The 26285-nt window shown below is 39.0% G+C and overlaps 1 protein-coding gene across 2 annotated transcripts; it reads left to right on the top strand.

Moving 5' to 3' along the window:
• The first annotated feature begins 513 nt into the window (after positions 1-513).
• On the top strand, positions 514-25861 carry map3k7 (mitogen-activated protein kinase kinase kinase 7). 2 transcript variants are annotated; one of them, XM_044107214.1, is made up of 18 exons: positions 514-749; positions 1261-1380; positions 1467-1577; positions 3889-3954; positions 4030-4075; positions 4787-4925; positions 7514-7638; positions 8487-8615; positions 9803-9933; positions 13882-13963; positions 15137-15267; positions 17068-17215; positions 17780-17860; positions 21206-21273; positions 21923-22016; positions 23348-23409; positions 23524-23639; positions 24503-25861. In XM_044107214.1, exons 2-18 carry the CDS (start codon positions 1288-1290, stop codon positions 24681-24683), a joined length of 1803 nt encoding a protein of 600 aa, XP_043963149.1. In that variant the 5' UTR covers positions 514-749; positions 1261-1287; the 3' UTR covers positions 24684-25861. The 2 variants fall into 2 exon arrangements, with proteins under 2 accessions (XP_043963149.1, XP_043963150.1); XM_044107215.1 differs by lacking the exon at positions 17780-17860.
• The last annotated feature ends 424 nt before the right edge of the window (positions 25862-26285 follow it).

Genomic DNA, 26285 nt, shown 5'->3' with positions numbered 1-26285 from the left:
TCAACCATCGCCAAGGATAGTTGAGAGTGAATTCATCTTTATTGTATATTTTATCATACAGAATATTTATTCTCTATATTATGTATTTGAAATATTCAAATAATTCTGTGAAGAGGGACAGAGGGTTGCTGTTGGCGCAGAGGTAAAACACAACCTATGTATGGAGGCCTTTGTCCTCGCTGTGACTGTCAGGTTTGAGTCCTTGTCTGGTGACGCATGTCTTCCTTCTGTCATTGCCCTCCTTTCTGTCTGACCACATTTAAATAAAGGTCACTAGAGCCAATAAAACCTTAGTTTAAAGAAAATAAAAATGCAAGAGTAAGGACAATGACTCAGTCAAAAAATTGGTTTGTTTAATTTGAGTTATATAAACTAATTTTTTTCCCCATTATTATTATTATTATTATTATTATTATTATTATTATTATTATTATTATTATTATTATTATTATTATTATTATAGGTGGTGCTGTAATTTTTAAAAAGAGAAAAATAAATTCTGTGTTTTAGTGCTCAGGGGACCGAATTGCAGTGTGCACACACTTCCTGATGGAGCTGCTAAGTATCAGCGAAGAATAATACCGAGCAAGACAGCTTGACGAGTTGAGAAGAAGTTATGTTTGGCTGTCCAGTGGACGGGGAGAAGCTCTTTCTAAAGATGGACGTTATCCTTCAGCTTCCAGAACAGGAGTAGTGGATAACATCCCTATGTCTACGTCTTGGCACTGCTGACACATCTACGACGAAGGGTAGGATTGTTCAAGTCCCCCTAGCTAACAGCAGCTATCAGGCTACAATGCTAACGTAAGATGGCTAGCTTTAAGCTCTAGGCCTTTCTAGAATAACCTGTTTTCACCTGGTTCTGTAGTGTGCCAGGTACAAAGTCGTAGTTCTTTCCGCTCTGCTTTGATATTGTCAGAGTTGCATTGTCTAATTTACCGACAAAAAAGCCAAAGTTGTTCTGAGTCTGTAGTTGGACGGTTTTTAAAGGGCTGTTGCTGTTACCCGTGGTGAGTAGCCAGCTGGGAGAAGGCTGTGGTTATGCCGTTTTGACAGCTTGCTAAAGAACATTAGGAACACTGTTCACCAATTTATTCAATAAATTAGACATGCCCTGTGATAATAACTTTACAATCATAAAATTGCCACTTTTTTATCCGTGTTTACATTAATTCAGCTATTTATTCTGTTGAATTGTATAAGTAATGGCAATTACGAGCTGTTATTGTTTCATATCTTACAAATGTCTCTTTTTTTCAGTAAGTTACTAGCTTATTTTGGCTAGTAATGTCTCAAACGTTGCCGCCCTCTGACATGCTGGAAACACCACCTGGATATCCGTTTGAAGAAATAAACTATGAGGATATTGACGTTGAAGAGGTGGGTTGCACTAATAGAGTATGAAACTTACATAGTATGGAAAATACTCATGATCTTGAATGTTATTATGTTTGTTACCTGTGTAGGTGGTGGGAAGAGGAGCTTTTGGAGTTGTCTGCAAAGCGAAGTGGAAAGGCAAAGATGTTGCAATAAAGACAATTGAGAGTGAATCAGAGAGGAAGGCATTTATTGTTGAGGTACTGTTTACCATTACTAAAGTTCTTGTGTTTAGTGCTATAGAACATGCAGCAGCAGCACTATCATGTTAGAAATTCAGATTTTTGATAAAACATAAATGAGCATACTTTATGCATATAGTGTTTTTAGGCCTGTCATGTTAGCAAATTTTGCTGAACGATTAATTGTCTCAAAAAACTATTGCGATAGACGATAGTATTGTTTGAAGACCTTTTTACACTGATTTCCTGCCAAAGATAGATATACTTTATTTTAAAAAGAACACCCAACACTGGAACTGATAAACAAAATAAACAAAACAACCAAAAATAAAAATAAAATTGATTCTCAGTCTCCATTAACAAAAATGTACTTGAATAAAAACGGAATAACATAAAGCCAAAGTGTAAATAAATACTGCATTCAATGAAAAGAGTGCAGATTATAAAGTCTGTTTACCATATTGCCCTTCAGTAATCATTAGATTTAAATAGAGAAGATGGAACATCGACTACCTGATGCAATAGTTCACACTACATGTTAGTTCACACCTACATTTTCCCCTTAAGACAATCTTAGAACTTTTATCGTACTAAGATTGTCTCTTGTGATCATCCTGTAGTGTGTAGTGTGTTACGCTAGATCGTTGTGGCCCCTCCGATCTAAATCAGGGGTTTTCCCCACTGGGATGTTAAGCAGACTGTTGAATGTGACAGGTAGCCAATCAGAAAGCGCGGATTCTCCTCCTGCTTTCTGAGGGGAAATTACAGAGGGGAATCCCAAACAGCTGACACAGCACAATCTGAAGTCCAGCGGACATTGGAGATGATATGTGGAAACAACATTAATGTTTATAAAACATTTCGTACAAAAATATAGAAATGACGAGGGGAGGAGTTTGAGCGAAATTGCTAGTTGATGAACCCGGTAACTTTTCAGCTGTTCTTCGTTAACGTGACATAAATAGGTTATAATGATTTTCATTCAGTCAGGACGTTACGTTGACACCAGAGCCAGGTAGATTGTAGTAAAGTATTGATTAATGCCTGGTTTTATAATTAGTTAACTGGACTTGTAGCCAGCCATTGGAACCGTTATACCTAGGATTTCTGTCGGCTAATGTGTGGTCTCAGATTTTGAAAATGGGCCGACAATCGACCGACAGCACTAATATTGTGTAGTGTGCGCTCGGCATTACACCAAGGAAATGAGGAAGGGAGGGTCAGTGGAGAGCACCGGAGTTGAGCCTTTTTTTCATTTAGTGTCATCAACAGAAAGAGAAAAAGGCTGGAAGAGACGATAAAGGCGATAATTAAAATGACGTAGATAGTTTTAATTTATCGTACGATTAATCGATTTCTCGTTTATCGCGACAGGCCTAAGTGTTTTCTATTGTTGAAAGATATTAGTCTGATCAGAGCAGCATCCAATAGTAACTCTGCTTGACCTCTGATGGTCTGATGTGGTGTCTATTTCTTATCCATCAGTAAAACATCCTTTACTTTTTGAAGGATATGGGACTGAAATGCCTTGAAATGTGAAGCACATTCTAAAATACTGTAGTTCAGGTTATTATGTGTTCAAACATAATAGGATTGTATTTCAATTTTAGACATTTCACAGTACATTATGTGACTTAGTTTACACTTTGTTACTAGTGTAAACTAAGTTTTTAGTTTTACTAGTGTAACTGGTCAGGAACCTCTTGAGTTTCAGGGCCTCTCCTGCTGTATTTCCAGCTGGGATCTCCAACTAGGCAGTAAAGATAGAGTGCACCATTAGGGCTGAGCCATTTCCACGTTGTAGCACTGTCTATGTTTATACACATGTAATAATAATATTTTATACATAATGTTTCCCAGTTGTTGTTTTTAATTTATTTTTTTACAACTAATTGAAATGTTTTAGGAATCTGAAATTGTTTTTGAGAAAATCATTGGTCCACTTCAGAAACAATCCTGACTTTTTTTTTTTTTACTTTCCTGAAAACTTGGAAGACCGAGATGTTTGGTTTGAGACGATGGAACATTTTCTTGAGAATCTGCATTTTTATTTTTCAGGCTTATAAAGTTAAGCATGTGATTAATCTGATTAAATTGTATAAAACTCTGTTTAAGCTCTTCTGTCATCTTTTAGGGCTGTACTTGTTGCCTACTTGCATTAGTCGTGTAACACATGATTTGAGAGGAGCGAATATTGACCTGATGTTTTCCACTCACTGCCGGCGGCCATTTTAATCAGACAATATGTGTTTTGGCCTGTAAGCAGTTAAAATGTTCTTGCTGAACTGTGCAGACAGAATGATGTATGATGTTTCCTCTTTATCACCAGCTCAGGCAGCTTTCACGTGTCAACCACCCCAATATTGTGAAGTTGTATGGCTCTTGTAAAAGTCCGGTAAGTTAACTTAAGAGTGAGAAATTTTCTGATTTTCTGTCTTGGTTCCTTGAAGAGGGTTCTTTCCTCCTTTAGGTCTGCCTGGTGATGGAATATGCTGAAGGTGGATCATTGTACAATGGTGAGTCCAGATATGTAAGATAAAACATGAGGGCATTTTGTACTTGGTGTGCAAGTCTGAGTTAAAAATGAATTTCGTCTTTATGTGAAGGTCTGTATAGCTGAAGTTGATTTGGATAAATGTTGCATTTTTTCTGTAGCTTGATCCTGTTGCCCTGCAGCATAGCTGGATTCTGGAGTAGAGCGTTGGACTGTTGTGTCCTGAGGCTTTTTCTCAAGGATATAAAAATTATTCCCCAACATTTAGAGAATTGTGATTCTAGTCACAATGAATGAAATGCTATTATTTGTCCAGTAACTTCTGGACTTCTTATTTGCAAAAATAATTCTGATTTGAATATAACTAATTAATTAATGAAGCTGTGAGGTGTGTATTGTATGTAGAGCTGACAGTATTTAACACAGACTAGTGATATGAGCTTGTTCATGGTTTCCATTCTGTACACTCTTCTAGTCCAAGCGTAATATTCTTCAAACCATACCTTTAATGTTTTTGGGATCTCATGTGAATGCTGTTTATAACTGTAAGGACTCAGTTTTAACTTGTCTAATTGTTGAAGCAGCTATAGCCAAGAGACAGTTGAGTAGATGTGTGGCACTGCATTGTGTTGTGTGCCTGTAGGACCCAGTTTGCTGCCTTTTTTTTTTTTTGCTGTTGTTGTTAAGTCTGCTGTCCATGGTGGTGTTTGTGACTGTGTTCTCTTGTTCACAGTGCTGCATGGTGCTGAACCCCTCCCTTATTACACTGCTTCCCATGCCATGAGCTGGTGTTATCAGTGTTCCCAGGGCGTGGCCTATCTCCATGGCATGAAACCAAAGGCTCTCATTCACAGGGACCTCAAACCACCCAAGTATGCTTTTTCTCCTCACTATACACACACCGCTGTCTCTTGTGTAACTATCGCTCAAGTGCCTTGACTTCACTCTCTGATCTTGCTAGCTCACAAACACAGTGAGGCAAAAACTGTTTACTTTGCAGTTTATAAACCTATACACCTCCTGCATCAAAATAAGAATGTCATTAACAAAAAAAAAGATTAAAATGTGCAATGCAATACAGAAGTGATTTAGTTTAGTTCAGAGACGGGGCTGCTTAGAAAATGTCAAGTTGCTGAATAGATTCTGCAAGGTCAGAGGTTTGAAAGTTGTTCCTCAGTTGTGTCAAGTAGGTAAGCATGATGCAAACATAAAGACAACCTCAAAAAGTCCCAAAGAAGCAGAAGTAAAAGTCCTAAAAATTGTGCTCTCCCATTATTCAGTGCTTCGCTACATATAAACTGTTAAACAGCCAGTGATGTGTTATTGAATCACATCTTTGAGATCTAAAGTGCTTAACACACTAGAAACATGTTAATTCACAGATAATCCGACTTTATCCAGGAACAAGCACATTAGCACATCTGGATTGCTGTAATCTTTAGCTATGCTGCTCCTCAAGATGCCCACCAGTTTACTGGCAAAATGAAAGTAATCGACATATTCACTGAAACATAAAACTCCTCAATCAGAATTTAGTTGTTCAAAAAATGAAAATTTAACATATTTTTCTTTAATATTTTGTTAAAAAAAAAAAAAACATATTTAAAGCATATGTAGAAATAATATAAAAGAATCCGAATGACCTAACAATAATTCTGTTTATTGTAGCTCTATTTACTACATGGCAACACATTTCTTTTTGCATGTAAAAAATGTCAATAAAATCATATCTCTAATCTCAATTTTTAGAATAACTGATTTAAAAATAGTTTACTTTTAAAAATGCACAACTCCAATTTTTTTTAAGATTAATAGTTGTATCACTTATCAATAAAATATTAATAGAAGAAAACTTGTTGAATGAATGGAAATGCTGCATGTTCTTGAAAAGGAATTCAATAGTCCTGAATTTGTGCTTCTTTGGGTCAATACCCAGTTCCATAAATAGAAAATGTTAACCATAAGCAATCCTAAAATATCCAACTAATTCCAGCTAAGAAGATCAGTATTTGGTCAGTGTTACTGCTTTGAAGCTGATGGGATGATTAGAAGTTGTCACGCATCGGCGGAGCAGGAGGAGATGTGAATGCATACAGCACATCGTTCTCCCCTTTAACCTAAGGAGAGAAAATTTTCTCTCCTTAGGTTCATGGGTACCACTTGTTGCAATAAAAATGTGGCTGATTGGTGGTGTTACTTACCGTATTTTCTGCACTATAAGGCCCACCTAAAAACCTTCAATTTTCTCAAAAGCCAACAGTGCGCCTTATAATCCGGTGTGCCATATATATGGACCAATATTGAGCCACAACAGGTAACGGTAAGCAGCCGCCCACTTCATTTTACCCCGTAGAAGAAGAACTCCAGCCGCTAGATATCAGTGTCACAGGGCATTCAAAGCTAGACTGCGAACTGCGTGGGAACAGTGGATGACAGAAGGCGAACACACGTTCACCAAGAAGGGGAGACAGCGCCGACGACATACGCCACTATCTGCCAGTGGATCGTAAATGCCTGGGCTGATATGTCATTCTCAACTGTGGTCCGAGCTTTCAGGAAGGCAGGAATTGTCACTGAACTGCTGGACAACAGCAGCGACACTGACTCCATTAATGACGACTTTGACGAGACGTAGCCGGCATGTTGGACACCGTATTTGCCCAACTGTTTAATTCAGACACTGAAGAAGAAGAATTTGAGGGATTCATGGATGAGGAATAAATTAATAAAGTGAGCTTTACATGTTTATTTTGTGTTTTTACAGCTGAACAAGGTTGGTCATATTGTGAATATGGACATTAATGTTTGAACAACGTTGAGTTATTGCTATATTGTTATTGCTTTGCACCTTTTAGAGTGTTACTACATTGTGATTGCACTAACGTTTGATTTACCGGAACAGTATCAGACTGTTCTTTACGTGTTTATAGAATCGAGGAAAGGTTCCCCTCTACTATGTGATATAAATGTTGCACTACATGTTACCACGTCACTGACTTTACCTCGGGGAAAATAATAAAACAGCTGTTTATTCATTTTGGGAGTAAACGGAGTTGTCAGAACGCTGGGTTGTAATCTATTAATAAGGTTTGACTGACCTATCTGACTGTTGTTGACATTCCTTTTAGCGCAGCTCCATTTAATGGATGCATAACGTAACCCCCAGCCTCTACTGTACGTCTATTCAATGTGCACAGTAGAGGTGTATAATGCGGTGCGCCTTATATATGAAAAACGTTTTAAAATAGGCCATTCATTGAAGGTGCGCCTTATAATGCGGAAAATACGGTACTTTTGTTTGTAGAATTAGCCAGACCGGTATTTTTACAAAAGGTAGAAAAAAACAGTTCTAGAAAGGAACCTCTGTCTGTGAGAGGTCTTATTAGTCCAGTTATTTCAGCACATCCTGGTAGTTCTTTTTTTTTCTAATTGCTTTTATTTGCTCCAATGTTTGTTCCAGTCTGCTTCTAGTGGCAGGTGGCACAGTGCTGAAGATCTGTGACTTTGGAACAGCCTGTGATATCCAGACCCACATGACCAACAACAAAGGAAGTGCAGCATGGATGGCCCCAGAGGTATTTGAAGGCAAGTAGAAGTGACATTCCTGCTGCCCTCCTGGTTTTATTGGAACAGAATGCATCCTGATATGTTTTGCTTTATTTATTTCTGCACATTCTCTCTGAATTGCCACAAACCCATTCAAGCATTTCTTTGTTTTCCTTCTTGCAGTTCACTTTGCGCAGGCACTTTTCACTTTAATTGCATCTTGGTGCTGCCAGCATGGATACATTAATTGTTGATTCATCCTCAGTTGTTGTACACTCTGCTTTATTGATGGTAGTCGCCAAAGCAAGGCAAAAAGATGGATGGTTTGATACTTGTGCCTTTATTTCCCTGGGGACACTACAGTGTAGAATTTGTGTTCTCATTCAGCCAGCAGCCTAATGTATTACTAAATGATGAGATGTGTTCTTGGCAAGAGGGTCAGGAGAAAAGATGAAATAACATCTAGTCATTTCCTTGTTTTTGGAGGCGAGATACACGACTCAAATGCAATTAAACAACTTTGTCCTGGCCTTTCCATGAACTCTTCACAACTAATTTGCATCGGTGTAAAAAGCAATCAAAACACACCAGCACAGCAAGTTTAAAATAGGTTTGTGATGTGCACGTTTATTCTTCATCAGAGGCCTTGTAATTAAGCAACACAGGAGCTGTTCATCAGTAAAAATTGCTTGCATATTTTCAACCTCCTCCCTTCTGAAAGCAACGAGGAAATAAAAACTGCTCTTCTGCTGCTCTGTTTTCTCGGGCACATCTTTCTCTCTCGTCTTAAATTTGCCACAGAGAATTGATTTTATCAGTATGAGAGTTTGAGTTTTCTCTGTCTGAAAATGTGCTCAGTGTTTTTGTGGTTCCCTCTGTATTTGCAGGCAGCAATTATAGCGAGAAGTGTGATGTTTTCAGCTGGGGCATCATTCTCTGGGAAGTGATCACTCGCAGGAAGCCTTTTGATGAAATTGGTGGACCAGCTTTTCGCATTATGTGGGCTGTTCATAACGGTGAGTCACACTGTTTTTTTAAATGTCGTCTGTCTGCATGTGGGATCCAGAGGCCATAGTCCAGCTGTCGGCCACTGAGAGGCCTCAGGCGTGCCTGTGCCTTAAGGCGCCCATCCACGGACACATGCAGTTTATTGTCCTGCACACAATGATTAAAGAAAATGACCATGGGTTTCATGTATAGAAGAGTGTGCAGCGTTCGAAAGTTTGCTGTTGGGAGAAATTTTGAAACTTACAGAACAGAAAAAATTCAGTTGTATAAAATGTGTCATCGTACACGTTGCCTTCATGAATCCAGATTTGTGGTGAATTGGGCATTGCTGCGCATTGCATTTCTCCACACTTAAATACATATGCAATATGGTATAAATACACAGAAAGTTTCCATCACTGGTATGAATAACCATGGCAACGACCTCTGCTTGCATCTGTTTTCAATGACAACTAATAATAGTGGATTTTATTTAAATGTGCCTTCCAGAACACCTTTTAAATGTATTTATTGTATTATTTTACAGAAAATATAAGTAATAAAATTAAAAGCAAACTTAGAGGGGCTGTATTGTGTGTTTTTCACATTTTATAAATCATAAAATAACTGTATTGCATAGAATGTTAACTTCAGTTATTACAAAAACGCTGAGCTCATTTTAGGAGCTCCTTCTCAGTGCACCACTGGTAAAAAACATTGTTAGGGTTAATAGAGGAGCCATATTGCGCTGGCTTCCTGAAGGCGGAGCTTCAGAAAGAGCAGGAGTTTTTAAAAATACAGTCCAGAGCTTAAGGTGTTAAATTAGGAAGTAGCATTTTATTTTTAAAAAAGTTTGCGTTGTGCAGACCGTTAACACTGTTCTCCTCTCGTTTACACATTAATTCTGTCTTGCTGTGACAAATATTCAGTTTGCTCACACCATCTGCACATTTTCATAGCAGGTTAAAAGTTTTTTTGGCTTACCAGACACCATTATGCTTTGTTTATTTTTGTGCATGCCAAATTGGGTGCAAAATGTTGCTCTGCTTATTATCTTTGGATACACAACACAACAATATCTCCTATTTTTTTTATTACTAAATTTGTATCTGTGGATCTTTAAAAACTCATTCTGAGGTTACAGATGTAAAAAAATAAATTTTCTATCTTTCAAGATTTGTTTTATTTTTTTTTTACCTAATATTTTTTTGTTTAGGTACAAGACCACCACTCATCAAGAATTTGCCTAAACCCTTGGAGAGCCTGATGACACGCTGCTGGTCTAAAGACCCCTCTCAGCGGCCTTCCATGGAAGAAATAGTCAAGATTATGACTCATCTAATGAAGGTAGTATGTCATCTCCCGTTGCTCACACCATCTGCTCTTTTTCATTGAAGTGTAGATGGTGGTAGTCTCCAAATTAATATTTCTTTAGATAAGTGGGAAAATTCATATCATGTAGCTTCCTGTTCTAATGTTCCTCATTAAAAATTAAAGAAAGAAACCTGCAGTGTTTCAGCTTGGTTGTAGTGAACTGCTGTGGTCTCATGTTCAGAGGGGCAAAAAAAGTATTTAGTCAGTCACTGACTGTGCAAGTTCTCCTTAGAACTTAGAAGGACGAGAGGCCTGTAGTTTTCATCATTGTTAATCACTTCAACTACGAAGTGATTAGCAATCACTTCAACTACGAGATACAAAATGGGGGAAAAAAGTTTCAGTCTATTCACTCACACAATTTAATAAGTTCCATGATGAGCTTTAAAAATACTGTTTTACCAGATAGTACAGATCGAAGATCATAACTGCAAAATTAAAATGAGTGAATTAGGTCTTAAAAGAAGCTATTTAACAATCACATTATAGACTGTTTGGAATGGAATAGAATAGAATGGAATAGAAGTACTTTATTCATCCCAGCAGGGAAATTACTTCGCAGTTGCAGCATAAAGACAAGACACAGTAACAACTAGTTGTAGATAAAATAAAATATAAAATATAACATAAAGACAAGGCACAGTAACAACTAGTTGTAGATAAAATAAAATATAAAATATAAAATGCTATAAATTGTAAAATTATAAAGTGCTGTAAAATATAAAATGCAACTTAAGAGCAGTCCTTGCAGAGATTCAAAAATGCAGATATGTATATGTAAATATATGTACAGCAAGTGTGCCACAGTGCAGTTGTGCAAAATTGGGCTGATTAGTGCAGAACAATGATTTAGCTTTTATTGTACAATGTGATGGCATGTGGCAGGAAGGATTTCCTGTATCTGTCCCTACGACAGCAGAGCTGGAGCAGTCTATGTGAGAAGGTGCTCCGCTGTCTGTCCACTATGTGGTGGAGAGGGTGCTGTTTATTGTCCATGATAGACAGAACCTTCTTCAGTGTCCTCCTCTCCACCACAATTTCCAGGGACTCCAGCCTTAGTCCCAGTACAGAGCCAGCTTTCCTGATGATTCTGTCCAGTCTAATAGAGTCGCTGGCTCTGATGCTGCTTCCCCAACACACAGCAGCAAAGAAGATGGCACCGGCAACAACACTGTGGTAGAAGGTCTCCAACATCTTGCTGCACACATTGAAGGATCTCAGCTTCCTTAGACAATAGAGTCTGCTCATCCTCTTCTTGCACACAGCGTCAGTGTTAGATGCCCAGTCCAGTTTGTTGCAGATTACAACTTTAAATAATTTATTTGTAAATTATGGTGGAAAATAAGTATTTTATGTAGGGATGGACCAATTTTTTGGTCAACCGATTTCCTTAATATTGTGAGATCGATGCTCGGCCGATAATTATGTGTAAAGCCAATTTTATCTACCAATCTTATCTACCTTGACAAAGGTCTAAAAAAAAACAACAAAAAAACTCAGGAACTTTCTTGCTATGTTTAGAGACATTTCACACACAAAAAAATTGGTATTGGCTAAAATCATACCCAGCAGGCTGGACTTTTTAAAGAGTGGTAATCACTCCAATTAATGCAGCCCTAATATGGTCAATAATAACAATTAAACTCAATGCTTTGTAACTTAATCCTTGTTGGCATTTACAGAGGTCAAATGTTTCTTGCAAGTCTTCAGTCTTCATCTCCAGTTCTGTCTCCTGTTCGTTCCTCATTGCCTCCATCTCTAAACCAAACAACTGCTGGTCTCACTACTGTTTTCTCCACCTTTCCTTCCATTCTTACTCAGACCATTTTATCACGCCTGATGCTTTTCTCCACCTGTTCCAAACTGTTTGAACTCATTTCTTCACCTCTTTTCCACATGCTTTGTTGTTCTGAACCTTTGACCCTAAATACTTAAAAGTCCTCTACCTTCTTTACCTCTTCTACCTGTAATAACATCGTTATTAACACTGTTCTCTCGTTTACACATTAATTCTATTTCGCTGTGACTAGGCCTGTCACGATAGCAAATTTTGCTGAGCAATTAATTGTCTCAAAAAATTATTGCGATAGACGATAGTATTGTTTGAAGACCATTGTACACTGATTTAATGGAAATTACATAATAATGCATGCAATTTCCTGTCAAAGATAGATACACTTTATTTTCAAAAGAACACTTAACACTGGAACTGACAAAATAAACAAAACCACCAAAACCAAAAATAAAATGGATTCTCAGTCTCCATTAACAAAAATGTACTTGAATAAAAACATCAAAGTGTAAATAAATACTGCATTCAAGCAAAGGAGTGCAGATTATGAAGTCTGTATACCATATTGCCCTTCAGTAATCATTAGATTTAAATAGAGAAGATGGGCACATCCGACTACCTGATGCAATAGTTCACACTACACGTTAGTTCACACCTACATTTTCCCCTTCCAACAATCTTAGAATGTTGACCGTTCTAACATTGTCTTGTGATTTTATAACCGATCATCCTGTAGTGTGTGGTGTGTTATGGTACATTGTTGTGGCCGCTCCGATCTAAAGCAGCCTGTTGAATGTGACACGTAGCCAATCAGAAAGCGCGGATTCTCCTCCTGCTTTCTGAGAGGAAATTACAGAGGGGAATCCCAAACAGCTGACACAGCGCAACCCGAAGTCCAGCGGACATTGGAGATGATATGAGGAAACAACATTAATGTTTATAAATAATTTCGTGCAAAGAATACAGAAATGACAAGGGGAGGAGTTTGAGCGAAATTACTACACAGTTGATGAACCCGGTAACTTTTCAGCTGTTCTTCATTAACGTGACATAAATAGGTTATAATGATTTTCATTCAGTCAGGATGTTACGCTGACACTAGAGCCACATGCATTGTAGATTGTAGTACAGCATTGATCAATGCCTGGTTTTAAAATTAGTTAACTGGACTTGTAGCCATTATTTTGTGCGCACTGTTGGACACCACATGGCACGATCGAACCCGATCGGACCGTTATACCTAGGATTTCTGTCAGCTAATGTGTGATCTCTCAGGATTTGAAAATGGGCCGACAATCAACCAGCAGCTCTAAGATGGTGTAGTGTGTGCTGGGCATTACACTGAGGATGTGAGGAAGGGAGGGTCAGTGGAGAGCACCGGAGTTTAGCCTTTTTTCATTTAGTGTCATCAACAGAAAGAGAAAAAGGCTGGAAGAGACGATAAAGGCGATAATTAAAATGACGTAGATAGTTTTAATTTATCGCACGATTAATTGATTTATCATTTATTGCGACAGGCCTAGCTGTGACTAATATTCATTCTTCTCTTTTCCACTCCACACCTCTATCTCTCCCACTTGTCCTCTACCTGCTCCCTGCTCTCACCTCAAATCACAATGTCATCTGCATCTCAATGCTTTGTAACATAGCTTTTGTAGTCCATGGAGCCTCCTGTCTGATGGACAGGCTGTCAGAAAAGGTTAATGCAAACATGAAGGGTTAGAGGTGATCCTTGATGCACTCCCACCATCATATGGAACTCCTACAGCACACCTCACTGCTGTCTTGCAGCATGTTTCATACATATCCAGTACCACTCTAACATATTTCTCTGCCACTCCAGACCTTGTCATGAACAACATCTCCTCTCAGCACCCTGTCGGTACAGTGCAGCTCTCTCTGGCCTTCTCTGTTCTCTCCATGAGAACTGAAAGATGGTTTTAAGCTAGCATGAGGTGGACTGAAATCACTAGCATCCATCACTCTTCCCCATGGCTTCATTGTATAACTCATCACATTTTCATGCACAGCTGGTCTTTGTTTTGTTTTTTTTTGTTTTTTTTTTGCTTAATTGTGTGTTTCATGGATTCAAAACTAAATTCAGGCTGTTTATTTGCAATTCCTCTCAGTACTTCCCAGGATCAGATGAACCTCTTCAGTATCCATACCAGTACTCAGATGAGGCGCAGAGTAACTCTGCAAACAGTACAGGTAACAAAGAATCTTAAAAATTTTCCACGACTGTGTCTGTTCTGGCTTCGTTATGTCCTTTGTTTCATCTTGTACAGATAATACATTCTGCATTGTCATTTGAGATTAAAGGAACACTGAGTTTTTTTCCTTTGGTATCTAAACCTTTTTTTTATCTCATCACCTTTTCAGAGCTTGATAAACTCACATCTGGTGTTTCTCTCAGCAAAGTTACCAAAACAAAACCATGTCTCTAAACATTATTATTCATCACAATGTTGTATAGTAAAGTAGAACCTGTCAAAGTAGCTTTTTTTCAAGTAGTTTTGGAAACACCTGCCTTACACTCAACAGTTGATTAGCATAACTTGTCAGTGACTGCTTTTCATAGTGAATGGTTGAACTGACATAGCTGCATTGGGATTGAACAAATATGATTGCACATGTTCACTTGACGGAGGAGAAAAAGATTGCTGTGCCAGCTAAAATCCAATCTTAAGGTAGTGTTAGGGATTCTCTAAAATTTGGTAGTGCAGATTTCTGTTACTCCACACAGAAACAGCTGAAAGCTGTGAACTTTTTACAGTGAAAAGAATAAATAATGATTCTATTTTCTGTTGGAACTCACACTTTGAATCAGTTCTTCAGCACTACTGGAGAGGTTGCAAACCTGTTGCATCCCACATTAAGTTTAATATGCTAATTTTGATTCTGTTAAGTTCTGAAACTATTCTGCTCTTGTCATTTTTACTATCATGTTGTTCTATGATGTGATGATAAAAATAACAAAAATCTCTTATTACATAAGTTATTTTGATGTGAAGGTTCAAGCATTTTTTAAAAGTGTAAAAAGTTTTTTAATAACCTGGCCATAAAAGACAACATGACAGGGCAGAAGGTAATACAGTAAAGATTGATCAAAATCCGCTTTTTGTTTACTCTTACTTCAGCTTCTAAGTGTTGTGGAAGGACTCTGTCATTCAGTACACCTGTTTATATAGTTTGTGGGTGGGTTGTCTTTATTTGCTGTGCTTTGTTCTAGGTTAACTTTGCACTTCTGTATTTTTGTTTTGACAGAAATAATTTTTCAAGCTCAGTAAACATTCTGTTAAATCAGAGGGATGTAGAAGTAATTAAAGGAGAAAATGTATACAATTTAAAATCTTGTGTACCTTCTTGTTTAATGGATCTTAGTTTCATATATGGACTATACTGGCACCAGCACAAGCAACAGAAGTGATGTAAACATGGAACACAGTGATTCTCAAGGAAGCAACGACACGATCAAGATCACTCCTCAGTTTGCACCTCATTTCAAACCAAAGGTAAGGCCAACATTATTGTTGGGTTCTGGTTAGGCCTGTCACATTAACAAATTTTGCTGGGTGATTAATTGTCCCAGAGATGATTGCTGTAAACGGTAATATTGTGCCACAGAAACCGTTTTGGTTGCTCGACTTTATGGGATGAGAGTTTCAGATCTCCGTGCAGCTATGCGCATTAATTCTGGTTGACTAAGTGGACAAATGGTTTTGTGTAACCGGAAAAATAATGCTAGAAAAAATGATCAAATAATATAAAACTAGCGTGATGCGTGACTACGAGGCGAGCGTAAAAGTTCCTCATTGGGCTGAACCTGCATGATGAGGTTACCACTGGGTCATTAACCACTAATACACTTGCCAACCAGAACCATATATATAATCTTTACTCTGAAGACAGAGCCACACGCTGGGCAGTGTGCTGAGATGTAAACGCCTCTGTTCACAAAGATTAATTACTCTCACCACTCGTTCAACGCACCTTTGAAAGCACGGCTGCAAGTTATTCCTGTGGTTCACATAGTGCTGCGCAACCAGAAGTAACGCGGTGGGGTTTAAACTCCTCCCTTGATGTACAGAAACATAATTCCTCACAGGGGGTTGATGTAAATATCCATACAGGTCAGCCTGTGTCCAGTGTGAGTTAAAGGGAGGTGCCCTCGATCTGTGCTGAGGTTAATTCAAGAGATTAAACAGCAGTAGCGTGCGAGGCAATGAGCAGAGGCACCATGGGTGTGATTGGTCCGTTCCCCCTGCTTTAAAGGCATCAACTATAAAACTTTCTTCTAAAAACCTATTTTTTTAGGAATAAATCTGCTCTGCCAGTGATTCGCTCAGAGTAACAGAGACGATTGCAATCCGGCTTTGGAAAACAATCAATACTTGGTCTGGCATGGGGGGCTAGTAAAGCATGGCCTGCCGCCAGGCTTATAATACACTGGGGGAAACTGTGTTTTGAGACCATTGTTAACTAATATAACAGTAATAAGGTTTGCAGGAAGATGCTGCAGATTCTATAAGTCTTTTGCTGAGAGCATCATCTCTTCTACCATCATTTGTTGGGGCAGCAGCATCAGAACCAGGGAGCTAAAAGAAGAAGCTCTCTTCTTAAAACAGTGATGGAACATGGATCAGTGGTGGAACATGGCCTGTGTGGAGTGTAATATGGTGGTTGCTGGGATCATGTTGTATGATAAGCCTCTTGTATAGCTGCAGTACATCAGGGTGCAACTCTCTGCAGTCACAGTCTAGCATAATTTTAAAGATGGTCCTTCAGCTGTGACTTGGTTGGCATGCGTTTAGTCTCCCATCTCCTGTTGGAGAACTCTGTAACACTCCTGCTGGGAGCAACTTTCTCCATTGAGTTTGGTTGACTTCAGGTGTACTCTCTCTAAGATTCACAGAGTTCCTGGCTATCAGGGCAGTCTACCTGAGCTTCAATCTCCTCATACCTTTCTATTGCCTTGGTCAGTTGGTTTGTGTATAGTTGGTTTACAAGATTGTTTCCTCCTGTGAGATGTATTGTTGCGATCTGAGACTCTAGAGGGATAGAATTACTAGGTAAAGGCTCTTTGGTTTTGGCTTCAGTCCAGCTTTTAAGAGCTCACTTCACAAAACACCTGACTATGGAACTTAAGTGCCTTTTCCACCTCTCTTTGTCTTTGTTTTTTTAAGTAAGTAATTTAATACCCTGATGGGTTTCCTTTTAATAATTGTTTTGGAAGAAATTTATTTTAATCAACAATTGTCTTTGATTTTATTTATTTACTCATTTATTTATTATTTATTTATTTATTTATTTAGGGAGACCCACTGAGAACTTTACCCTTGTCCAGAGGGGGCAGTGTTGAGAGCCTGCCAGCAAGAACACAGTGCTTTGCATCCTCCGACAGCAAACGAATGAGTGCTGACCTGTCTGAGTTGGAGCCCACAGTGCAGTTTACACCTTCAGGTACAAGCAGACATCACACTGCACAAAAATATGCAGGGAGTATAAATTCTTGAAAGATATTCACAGTTTTGTTTTATTTGAGAGGACTTTTAAGAGAGTGCTTTCCACAGACTGAAGTCATTTTCTTTTAATTTACCCAGATATTGTCACAACTCTGTAAGTTTCGCATATCAATGTGCTAAGTTTGTTTTAAAGCTTAAAGGCTTGCAAGAAACAGTGGTCAGTCATGTTTTCTCATGCAGAGAAATTAAGCAGACACACCACTGCTTTCATTTATGCTAAAGCATTTCCTGTGTTGTTTTCTAGGCTTTGATGCTGCTTTAACAATCTGTAATGTTCTCCATAATGTCAAGCATTACAGATGAGTGCCTGCTGATGTTGTTCTCAGAAGTGTTGCACAGCACTGCTCCTGGAATGGGCAGGGTGCATGTTTTTCTTACAAGTTCACTCTCCGCTCTGCATGTACATGACCCATATTAGCAGTCATGCTGTGGGCCCAAAGTCTGTCTCAGTCTGCATGCTTGTTGTGTATGCAGCTGTATGTGTGTATGTGTGTTTTTGCAGCACGCAGCCAGTATAAGCCAGGCCATCGCAAAACTGCATCATTCGGGACCATTCTGGATGTCCCCAAGATCGTCGTCACAGGTATCACTGGATCCCTGGGCTTCCTGGTGACTGGATAGAGCTTGCTTGACTGAGCCTGTGGGTTGCTGTCAGCTGACATGGTTCTCTCATTTGTGTTAGTTTCTACCTGTTTATCCACACTAAATTTCCTGGCTGTTTAGTTTTCTGATTTACGGTTGTGTTTGTGCCGGCACGGGGGAACCACACGTTGTCTCTTGCCTCATTGCTTTCTGATTTACTTTTTAGTTGACAAAACCAGAACATGAGTTACTATTGAACTTTCTCATCTGAGTTTGCAATTTCTAAAATCAGATTTTAGTTGACCGTGACTTTTAATAATTCACTGGGAAATCAGTGAGAACATCACTACAAGTCAAGTGTGCAGATGAGTCAACTTTGCTAACTCATGGCTCTGTGTTCTGTTGTTTTTCTGTCTTGACTGCAACAAATCATGGGCACAAAGAGTAAATCTGCTCACCACTTCTTTGGGTTTTGTCCTTGACTTTGATGTATAAAGGACTAAGAGAAAGCATGACTCTTTGTTCCTTTTTTTCTCTCTTTAAATCCATTAACTTTGCAAAAGTCATTGTGATTAATTTCCTTTGCTTTGAGGGTCAGAGCTATTATTACTAGCAGAGATATGAAAATGAAGGAATGGGAACAGCTCTGGGTGTCAGAAATGGCTTCTGTTCTCAACTCATGTGAGAGACACTGAATTTGACCAGATAGAGGCTAAGAAAGTCATTCTGTCATTAGTGTCACTTTTAGGTTTTTTTATATGACAATTATGAATTCAATACCAAGAAGAACACTTTGATTTGATTTTTTGATAAAGAAATAAAAAACGACATATCAGTTATTTAGCTGATCTTTGTGCTGCAGTCCAACTTCATCTGATAAAGGAAGATGAAACTCATTTCTTTAGATCAGAGATGAACTCCTATCAAAATGTAGGCTAATATCAATATCCAATATTAGCATTGCTGTTATGGCCAATAAGATGTACCAATTTTATATACCAGTACATTTATATGCGTCATCTCTTTCCAAAACACACACACAAACACTAATTGTTGTTTTTTCACTCTTTTATTTTCTGGTAACTGTTTCTGAGATAGCTTCAGTATTCAATAGTCTATTCATAAAAATTCATTCATAAAAAGATGATTTGCAAATCTGGCATAGTAGGTCTACCTTATAATAAAATTATATAGAAAAGATTCTAAAAGTGAAGTTTAATTTGAAAAATGTGCATTTGCATGCCATAGCACAAAGGGACATTATTTTGAACATATTTTAGCACCTATGAGCCATTCGGGCATCATAGCTATTCAAGGAGGTTCAACAATTCAAGTGCCAGTAACATCTAAATTTATTTAAGTCATAGTTTTACCTAGATCAGAGTTAAACTTTGCGTACATCAACTTGTTAAAATGTCAACAATGCAAATGTTGTTTAGTTTAGCAAAAAGAAATTCAGAAGTCTGTCTGAAGTGTTTTGTGTTGTGTGCCGTGTCCTTGTTTACATGTGTCCTCATGTTTCATGCTGAAGTGTTTCATAGAGCACAATATCAGTCAGAGTTAGATGAACCCTCATATCTGGTGTAGAATAAAATATCTGCAGAATTTGGGTATTATATAAGCTTGCAACAACAACACATTATCTCATCTTCTATGCAGATGTACCTTTAAATTTGGAACTATGATTCAGATGTGAATAATGAATACAAATTGATTTCTTTTAATCTTTTGATTAGAAGAATCACAGAGCCTTGTTTCTGTTATTTTGTCAGATTTTTCAGAGAATAACTGAAAATGTACTTAATTGTGGTCTATTGAAATATATGTTGTTATTGTGACATGAAATTGTCCATATTGTGATACGTGACTTTTTCCCATATCGCCCAGCACTAGAGGGAAGACATATTGAATGCATGAAGAAAATATGCAAAAAGTCATAGAAAGCCAAGAAAGCAGCTGAAGTCTGTCAGTAAAAAACATCTCTGCTGCTCAGCATATCAATATTAGCAGTTTAAACTGACGACTTGTAAAAAGAAAAAGGTTTTTTATTACCAATGTATTACACAGATTGGTATGAGTGGTAAAAGCAAAGAGACCTTTACATAAAATGTAATGTTACAGCACACTAGTGGGTTATAATTCAAATTCAAAAATACTTTATTGATCCCAAAGAGAAATTAAATGTTGTAACTCATTAATTCAAAGTATTCAAAGAGTTATGTAGAGAGTGATGGCTGTTGGCAGGAAAGATCGGCTTGTATTACAGTAAATCTGAAGAAGCCTCTCAACTTGTGTCTTATGGAAAATCTTTATAATTTGACATGAATTTCATTTTAATAAAAATACAGTATATTTGCGAGAACAACTGTTGACATTTTAATACTTTTTACATGCTGCATATCTTCTGCAGCTGGATAAAACATGGTATTGATGTGTTCAGTACATAAATGAATAAATATCAGGCACCAGCAGTACCTTTCAGTTCTCTTCAGCCTTGTTGGCCAAACATTTGTTCATTTGCCTGTAATTCAGCCCAGGCTGTCAGTGCACACTCATTAATAGAAGCTGTTGTGGATTGACTTAGTTTGCAGTAAGAGTGTCTTACAAAAGTATTCTTACACAATAATTTTTTGTCACATTTTGTTAAGTTTCAACCTCAAACTTGTGTTTTTATTGATAATTGATTATGATTAAAATGATTACTGGAGAAAACATTTTAGTCTGCCTTCAGACTGGGATTCACCTGCCAGCAATATGCAACCAGACTTACAATAAAATACTTTAGATCAAAGTCCAGACATAAATCTAATCTAAAATTTTGGCTAAACAGTGACTGGCCAATAAGACTCAGATGTCTGGAAACCTGCATCTGAGTGTGCAGGTTTCCAAGGTTCAATTTTTAGAATTGCTAAAATGACACAAAAACATGATTCTATTGATAGGGATGCATGCCACACTCATCAGATTTGAATTTATATGAATCAACTGAAACCATATGTTCTTTTCCTATCTCATTGCAACCATGTTCTGCTTTTTGTTGATTTTTCGAGTCAAAGCAAAGTAAGTTATTGAAGTTTGTGGTTGTATCATATTTGGAAGCTTGACCGACACGGACGTATGAATACTTTTGGAATGCACTTGTATGTGTGTAGTGGAATGGAAGCAGTGAAAGCTCTCTTCACAAACTTCCAACTCTATAGTATGTTTTGGGAGGCCTGAACATAAATCAGTGAATAAGTCCCATGTCAAGCAGCAGCAGGGAATGTGTCTCCCATCACAGCTTCCTGGTCCTCTCAGGGTCTCATTCTGTCCTTTGTCTTTGCTTGTCCTGTCCTCTTGTCCACAGCCACCTGTGAGGCTCAGAGACGCCGGTCTGTCCAGGATCTGCCAGCTATTGGCACAGAGTCCAGTCAGGTAAGACAGTAATAGAATCATCTGGAATTGATATTTCTAATTTCAATAAAGATTGTTGATGTGTTCTGTGATATTAACTTGCCAAGTGGTAGAAATGGGAATTCAATGTGATATTAATAATCCTGCTTTGAAATCTAGTAGAGTTTTTTTCACAAATGACAGTGAGAAAATTTGTCAGGATGGTAGAATCAGTGATGTGCTGCCCAATCATGTATTATCATCTGTTTATGAGGGTCATTACCGTTTCAACAGAGCACCAAATCAAACCAGAATAATTTGTGCATGAGAAATGTTGAGCTCTTCCACAAAGATGTTCACACCTTTGCTAGCAACGCATCACAAGAAAGTAGAAAAAGATCAACTTTTGTTGCTGTTGTCATGGAAACTTTTTTCTTTCACTGTTGTTTGTCACACTCCACGTATCAAGTCCGCAACATAACTGATGTGAATTAGGGAAGCCTCCTGGGAGAGAGACTTTAGGTCATAATAGGTAGCTTTCATATTCAACTAATGTTGAAACATTGACAGCCCTAGTGTTTTTTTTTTATGTGTCATGAATTGCATGTTGTCTTTGTTCATTTCTACCTCTGGCAGTCCATATGTGTGTGTGTGTGAGTTCTCTGTTGACTGTGTGTTTTTCCTGTTTCAGGGGAGTCGGAGCAGCAGCCGCTCCTCCAGTCCCAGTGTGAGGCCACCTGACAAGACAAACAGCAGAAGCTACTTCCCCCATGATGACCCCACAGGTGATCCCACACTTGGAACACAAACATCATCAGCTTGTCTTACCTAAAACTTTTAATGAAAACCTCTGCATGACATTACTTGTGCACTGTTGCTCCCAGTTCACAACCTTGTACATTTTCTCCACACATTTTATATTGATACCAAAAGTAATAACTTTTGACCCCAGCACATGATTGAGTTCAGTACATGGCTTTTGGAGAAATTTAAACAAGATCTTAGATGGCTTTCCTTCAGTTGTTGTCCTCTTTGGGCAAATCTTTTATAAAAGAGTTAGAATTGTAGTGTGCACACTTATTAATTGATGAGTTAATTAATGATTCATTCATTCATGCTTGTCCTAACAACAAATTTTACCATACGAGCTGTGTAAATCTCTCCTTGCCTGGCCTGTCAGTTGAGGTGTTGCTAGGCAGCACATGCCATCGTGTCATACTCTACACATGATCTGATTGGTTGGACAGATCTCTGGGAGATGTTGTTGTAGAACAGGGGTGATCAGGTCCAGCTCTCGAAACCGTTAGATGTGTCTCTGCTTCAACACACCTGAGTCAAATAATGAGGTCATTAGCAGGACTCTGGAGAACCTGACTGCACTGAGGTGATTCAACTATTTGATTGAAATGTGTTGGATCAGGGAGACATGTAAGAGTTGCAGCAGACCGGCCCTCCAGGACCTCTGGTAGAACCTACTCTGCATGATGCTTGATGTTCTCTGATGTTCTCCAAATAACGTCTGAGACCTTTGAGGAACACCTGAGTTTCCAGCACTGTACAGAGATTAATCACTCACCGGTCACTCCATTTCCTTATTCGGTGACTTCTGAAAGCTGTTGGTGACACTCTGGACTTTGTCTTTGCGAATCACCTTTTTTTTTATTTGTACTTGTAAAAAACATTTCTCGGGGATGCTGTGGTGGCGCAGGAGCAAAGCACGACCCACGTATTGAGGACTTAGTCCTTGTGGCCGTGGCCGCAAGTTCAATTCCCGGCCTGGCGACATTTGCCACATGTCCTCTCCCTCTCTCATTACCCTGTTTCCTGTTGAACTACTTTGAAATAAAGGCCACTAGAGCCAACAAAACCTTAAAAAAATAAAATAAAAACTTGGGTTCCCTCCACTTTCCAATTATTAGTGTTACTGTGTTGGTTCATCATTTGAATCCCATTCAGATGTTGTATCACAAGTAGTGGTAACACAACAATATGAGGGAGTGTCTTTAAATCCTCTTGCAAAGCACTGTCACAGTGATCTAAAGTGGAAAATACTGATGGAGGTGAAAAACTTCAGCCACAGCAACCATCTGCTTATCTCTGTCTGCTCTGTTCACAGACACTAACGGCTCAGACAACTCCATTCCCATGGCTTATCTGACCCTGGATCACCAGCTGCAGGTACCTCATGCTCTCTGCTGCCAGTTCTCTGCTAGCTTGGTTTAATTAGCTGTAGCCTGTAGCAGCTTTCAGTTTCTGCCTCCATTACTCCTGATAACATACTCTGTCTTCCAGCCTCTTGCTCCCTGTCCGAACTCCAAAGAGTCCATGGCGGTGTTTGAGCAGCACTGCAAAATGGCCCAAGAATATCTGAAAGTCCAAACTGAGATCGCCCTGCTGATTCAGCGGAAGTAAGTGTAGCTGCTACAGCTCTGGCTGTTCATGCCAAGCTCTCAACATCTGTTCTATCAGAGAATACATCAGTGAAGGAAGTAAATAGAAAGAATAACTTCAACTTCCTTCTATGGGCATGTGTGGAAGTGTGCGAGTTAGTGTTACTTGCATAATGCATCTACTGATGTCTCTGCCTGTGAACTGTTGAGTCACAACAACTTCTCCTTTAACAACTTGCTTCCCTCTGTACTGAACTGACCAGGTTCATTGCAGCGTTGCACCTTGAAACGGCACTCAAATAAAAATAAACTCTTTAAACGTGTTGTTTTAACAGGCTGAACATTGTTTGGAGCATTCAGTGCTTACACTGAACAGTTAAAACCTTAGTTTCACCAGTAACAACAGTAAGTTGGTGATTAAAAAGTTATCAGTTCAAGATGCATCAAAATGTTCACTTTTATTAGATGTTTTGAATTCGTGGTTTAACTTCAGAAATGATGAAAAGTTTATCCAGGTGATAAACCATTTATCACCTGTTGTGCATGTTAGGAGGCTGAGAGACATCACCAGGGTTTTGTTTTGTAGTCAACATATCTGGGAAAAATCTGGAACTTCACTGAGGCAGATTGCAAGTCTAAATTAATACAGAAAATATGGTTTGTTAAAATTATGACTTCCAGACTTGATATCCTTTCCATTAAGTAAAAGATAAACATTTGTCCAAAGTTCTGCTGAACTGTTGAGTTGCTTCCAGATAAACCCCATCAGGTTACTGGACTAAAATTGTTTCATGTTTTTATGGAATGGCAGCACAGCCTGGAAATGGTTTGGAATGCATTACTTCAAGTGTGTGTTTAAAATGACCTGTGTGTGTGTGCAGGACGGAGTTGATTGCTGAACTGGACCAAGACGAGAAGGACCAGCAGAACACATCCCGTCTGGTGCAGGAGCACAAGAAGCTGCTGGAGGAGAACAAGAGTCTGTCCACCTACTACCAGAAGTGCAAGAAGCAGCTGGAGCTGATCCGGGTGCAGCAGCAGAAGAGACAGGGCACATCATGAAGACACTACCCAGCATCCTCTCTGCTTCACTGCATCACACACACACACACACACACACACACACACACACACACACACATGTCCCCATCCAGCATGTCCTGCATGTTGCATCATAGACTCTATAAGAAGACAAACAGCTGCAGCATCTTCTGTGACCATGGCCCCAGCAGGAGGGGCAGGAGGCTGACTGACTGACTGACTGACTGACTGACTGACTGACTGACTGACTGACTGACTGACTGAGAAGCAGCTGCTGCTGCAGGACGGACAGGCTGAGGCCGCAGCAGTGGGAGCTTGTGTGGGTTTTTTGTGTTTGCACTCAGGACTCCAGGCTGCCTTGTGAGTGTGTGTTTGGATCATCATGACGCTCCTCAGAATGTGAAACTGGGATGGAGTTCATTTAGCTAACCGTCTGCAGAACAATCAGAAGCTAGCGGGGGGTTTGAAATGTGCCCTGCTGTGTGCATGGGATCCCACTTATGCAAAACACACCTGGTCTCCTGGAAATGAGCAGAATCTCTCCAGCTGGTCCCCGTTCTCCTCCTGGACCCTTCCTCCTGGTCACTCCTCACAGCTCCTTCACCTGCAGCTTCTGGAGCCAACACTAAGCTGTGGATTCCCTGATTGTTTGACCTCAGTATTGTTGTGTGTGTAATGTTTTTGTATTTTGTATCCAGCAGTGGATTTGGCGAATTGGTTCTGTGGTATCTTCCCATTGGAGCGGATCAGAACCAGTCTGGGAAGGCCCTTGCTGTCCAGGCTGCGTTTGAGCTCAGTCTGCTTGTAGTTCACATGTTGCCTTAGAGGTTGCCTGCATTTAAGTGCTTGTTTTATGGGACAGCTATTACAGAGTAAAAAAATGGAGCAGATTTTAACGTTAAGGCTGAGGTGGGATTGTTCTCTGGTGAGAAAGCAGAGGAATGTGTGAATCTGTTTCCTTACAGCTTTACAGGAACACTTGATGTACTTTATGCCTCACATCCTCCAGATATGTTTGCACAGTCACTGATTTTACTCTGGCTACTCTGACATTTAATTTCCTTTTTTAGTAAGCGTTTTTAAAGTGGCCAGGCCCCTCCTGAGGTAGATTCATCCCACATGTAACATGCAGATGTTTCCTACTTTCTGTGAAAAGGAGATCTAGAAGGCATTCTACAATAAACTGAATGGTGAACAGATGTGTACCTGTGCAGTGATTCACTGTGTTACTGATTGTTTTAAGAAGTTCTGTTTCAGACAGTCAAGAACTTCGGGTCGGAGACATTTAGAAAGCTGAACATTTGTGTTCAAACAGCTCAAATAAAGTAACTAGGAGGAAAAAGCTCCAGATTCTCCTATAAGGTTTCACATGTTATCATGTTTCAAACTAAAACTTTACTCTGTTCTGATTGCCCAACACAGAACAGAGTAAAGTTCACTTTCTTTAAAGAATAAGAATGTTAATAATAAAAGAACATGCTGACGGTGCCCGTTTTACACCCAGAGACGTGTGGATAGAGGTTATGGCCTTGAGTTTTCTTGTAGCTTTGACTGGACCGTTGTACCCTAGCTGTGCTGCTCTGCTGGAAGGTGAACCAGCTTCAACTTTCATCAGTTTTTATT

This window comes from Gambusia affinis, linkage group LG22 (genome assembly GCF_019740435.1).
Source record: "Gambusia affinis linkage group LG22, SWU_Gaff_1.0, whole genome shotgun sequence".
Taxonomy (NCBI): domain Eukaryota; kingdom Metazoa; phylum Chordata; class Actinopteri; order Cyprinodontiformes; family Poeciliidae; genus Gambusia; species Gambusia affinis.
Note: the sequence above shows the minus strand (reverse complement) of the source record. Positions and strands in the feature narration are given on the sequence as shown.

Coding starts and splice junctions, on each gene's coding strand:
- map3k7 (XM_044107214.1), top strand. CDS start 1,288: ATGTCTCAAACGTTGCCGCCCTCTGACATGCTGGAAACACCACCTGGA. Junction 22,017..23,347: donor CCCCCATGATGACCCCACAG/GTGATCCCACAC, acceptor CTCTGTTCACAG/ACACTAACGGCTCAGACAAC. Junction 23,410..23,523: donor CCCTGGATCACCAGCTGCAG/GTACCTCATGCT, acceptor TCTGTCTTCCAG/CCTCTTGCTCCCTGTCCGAA.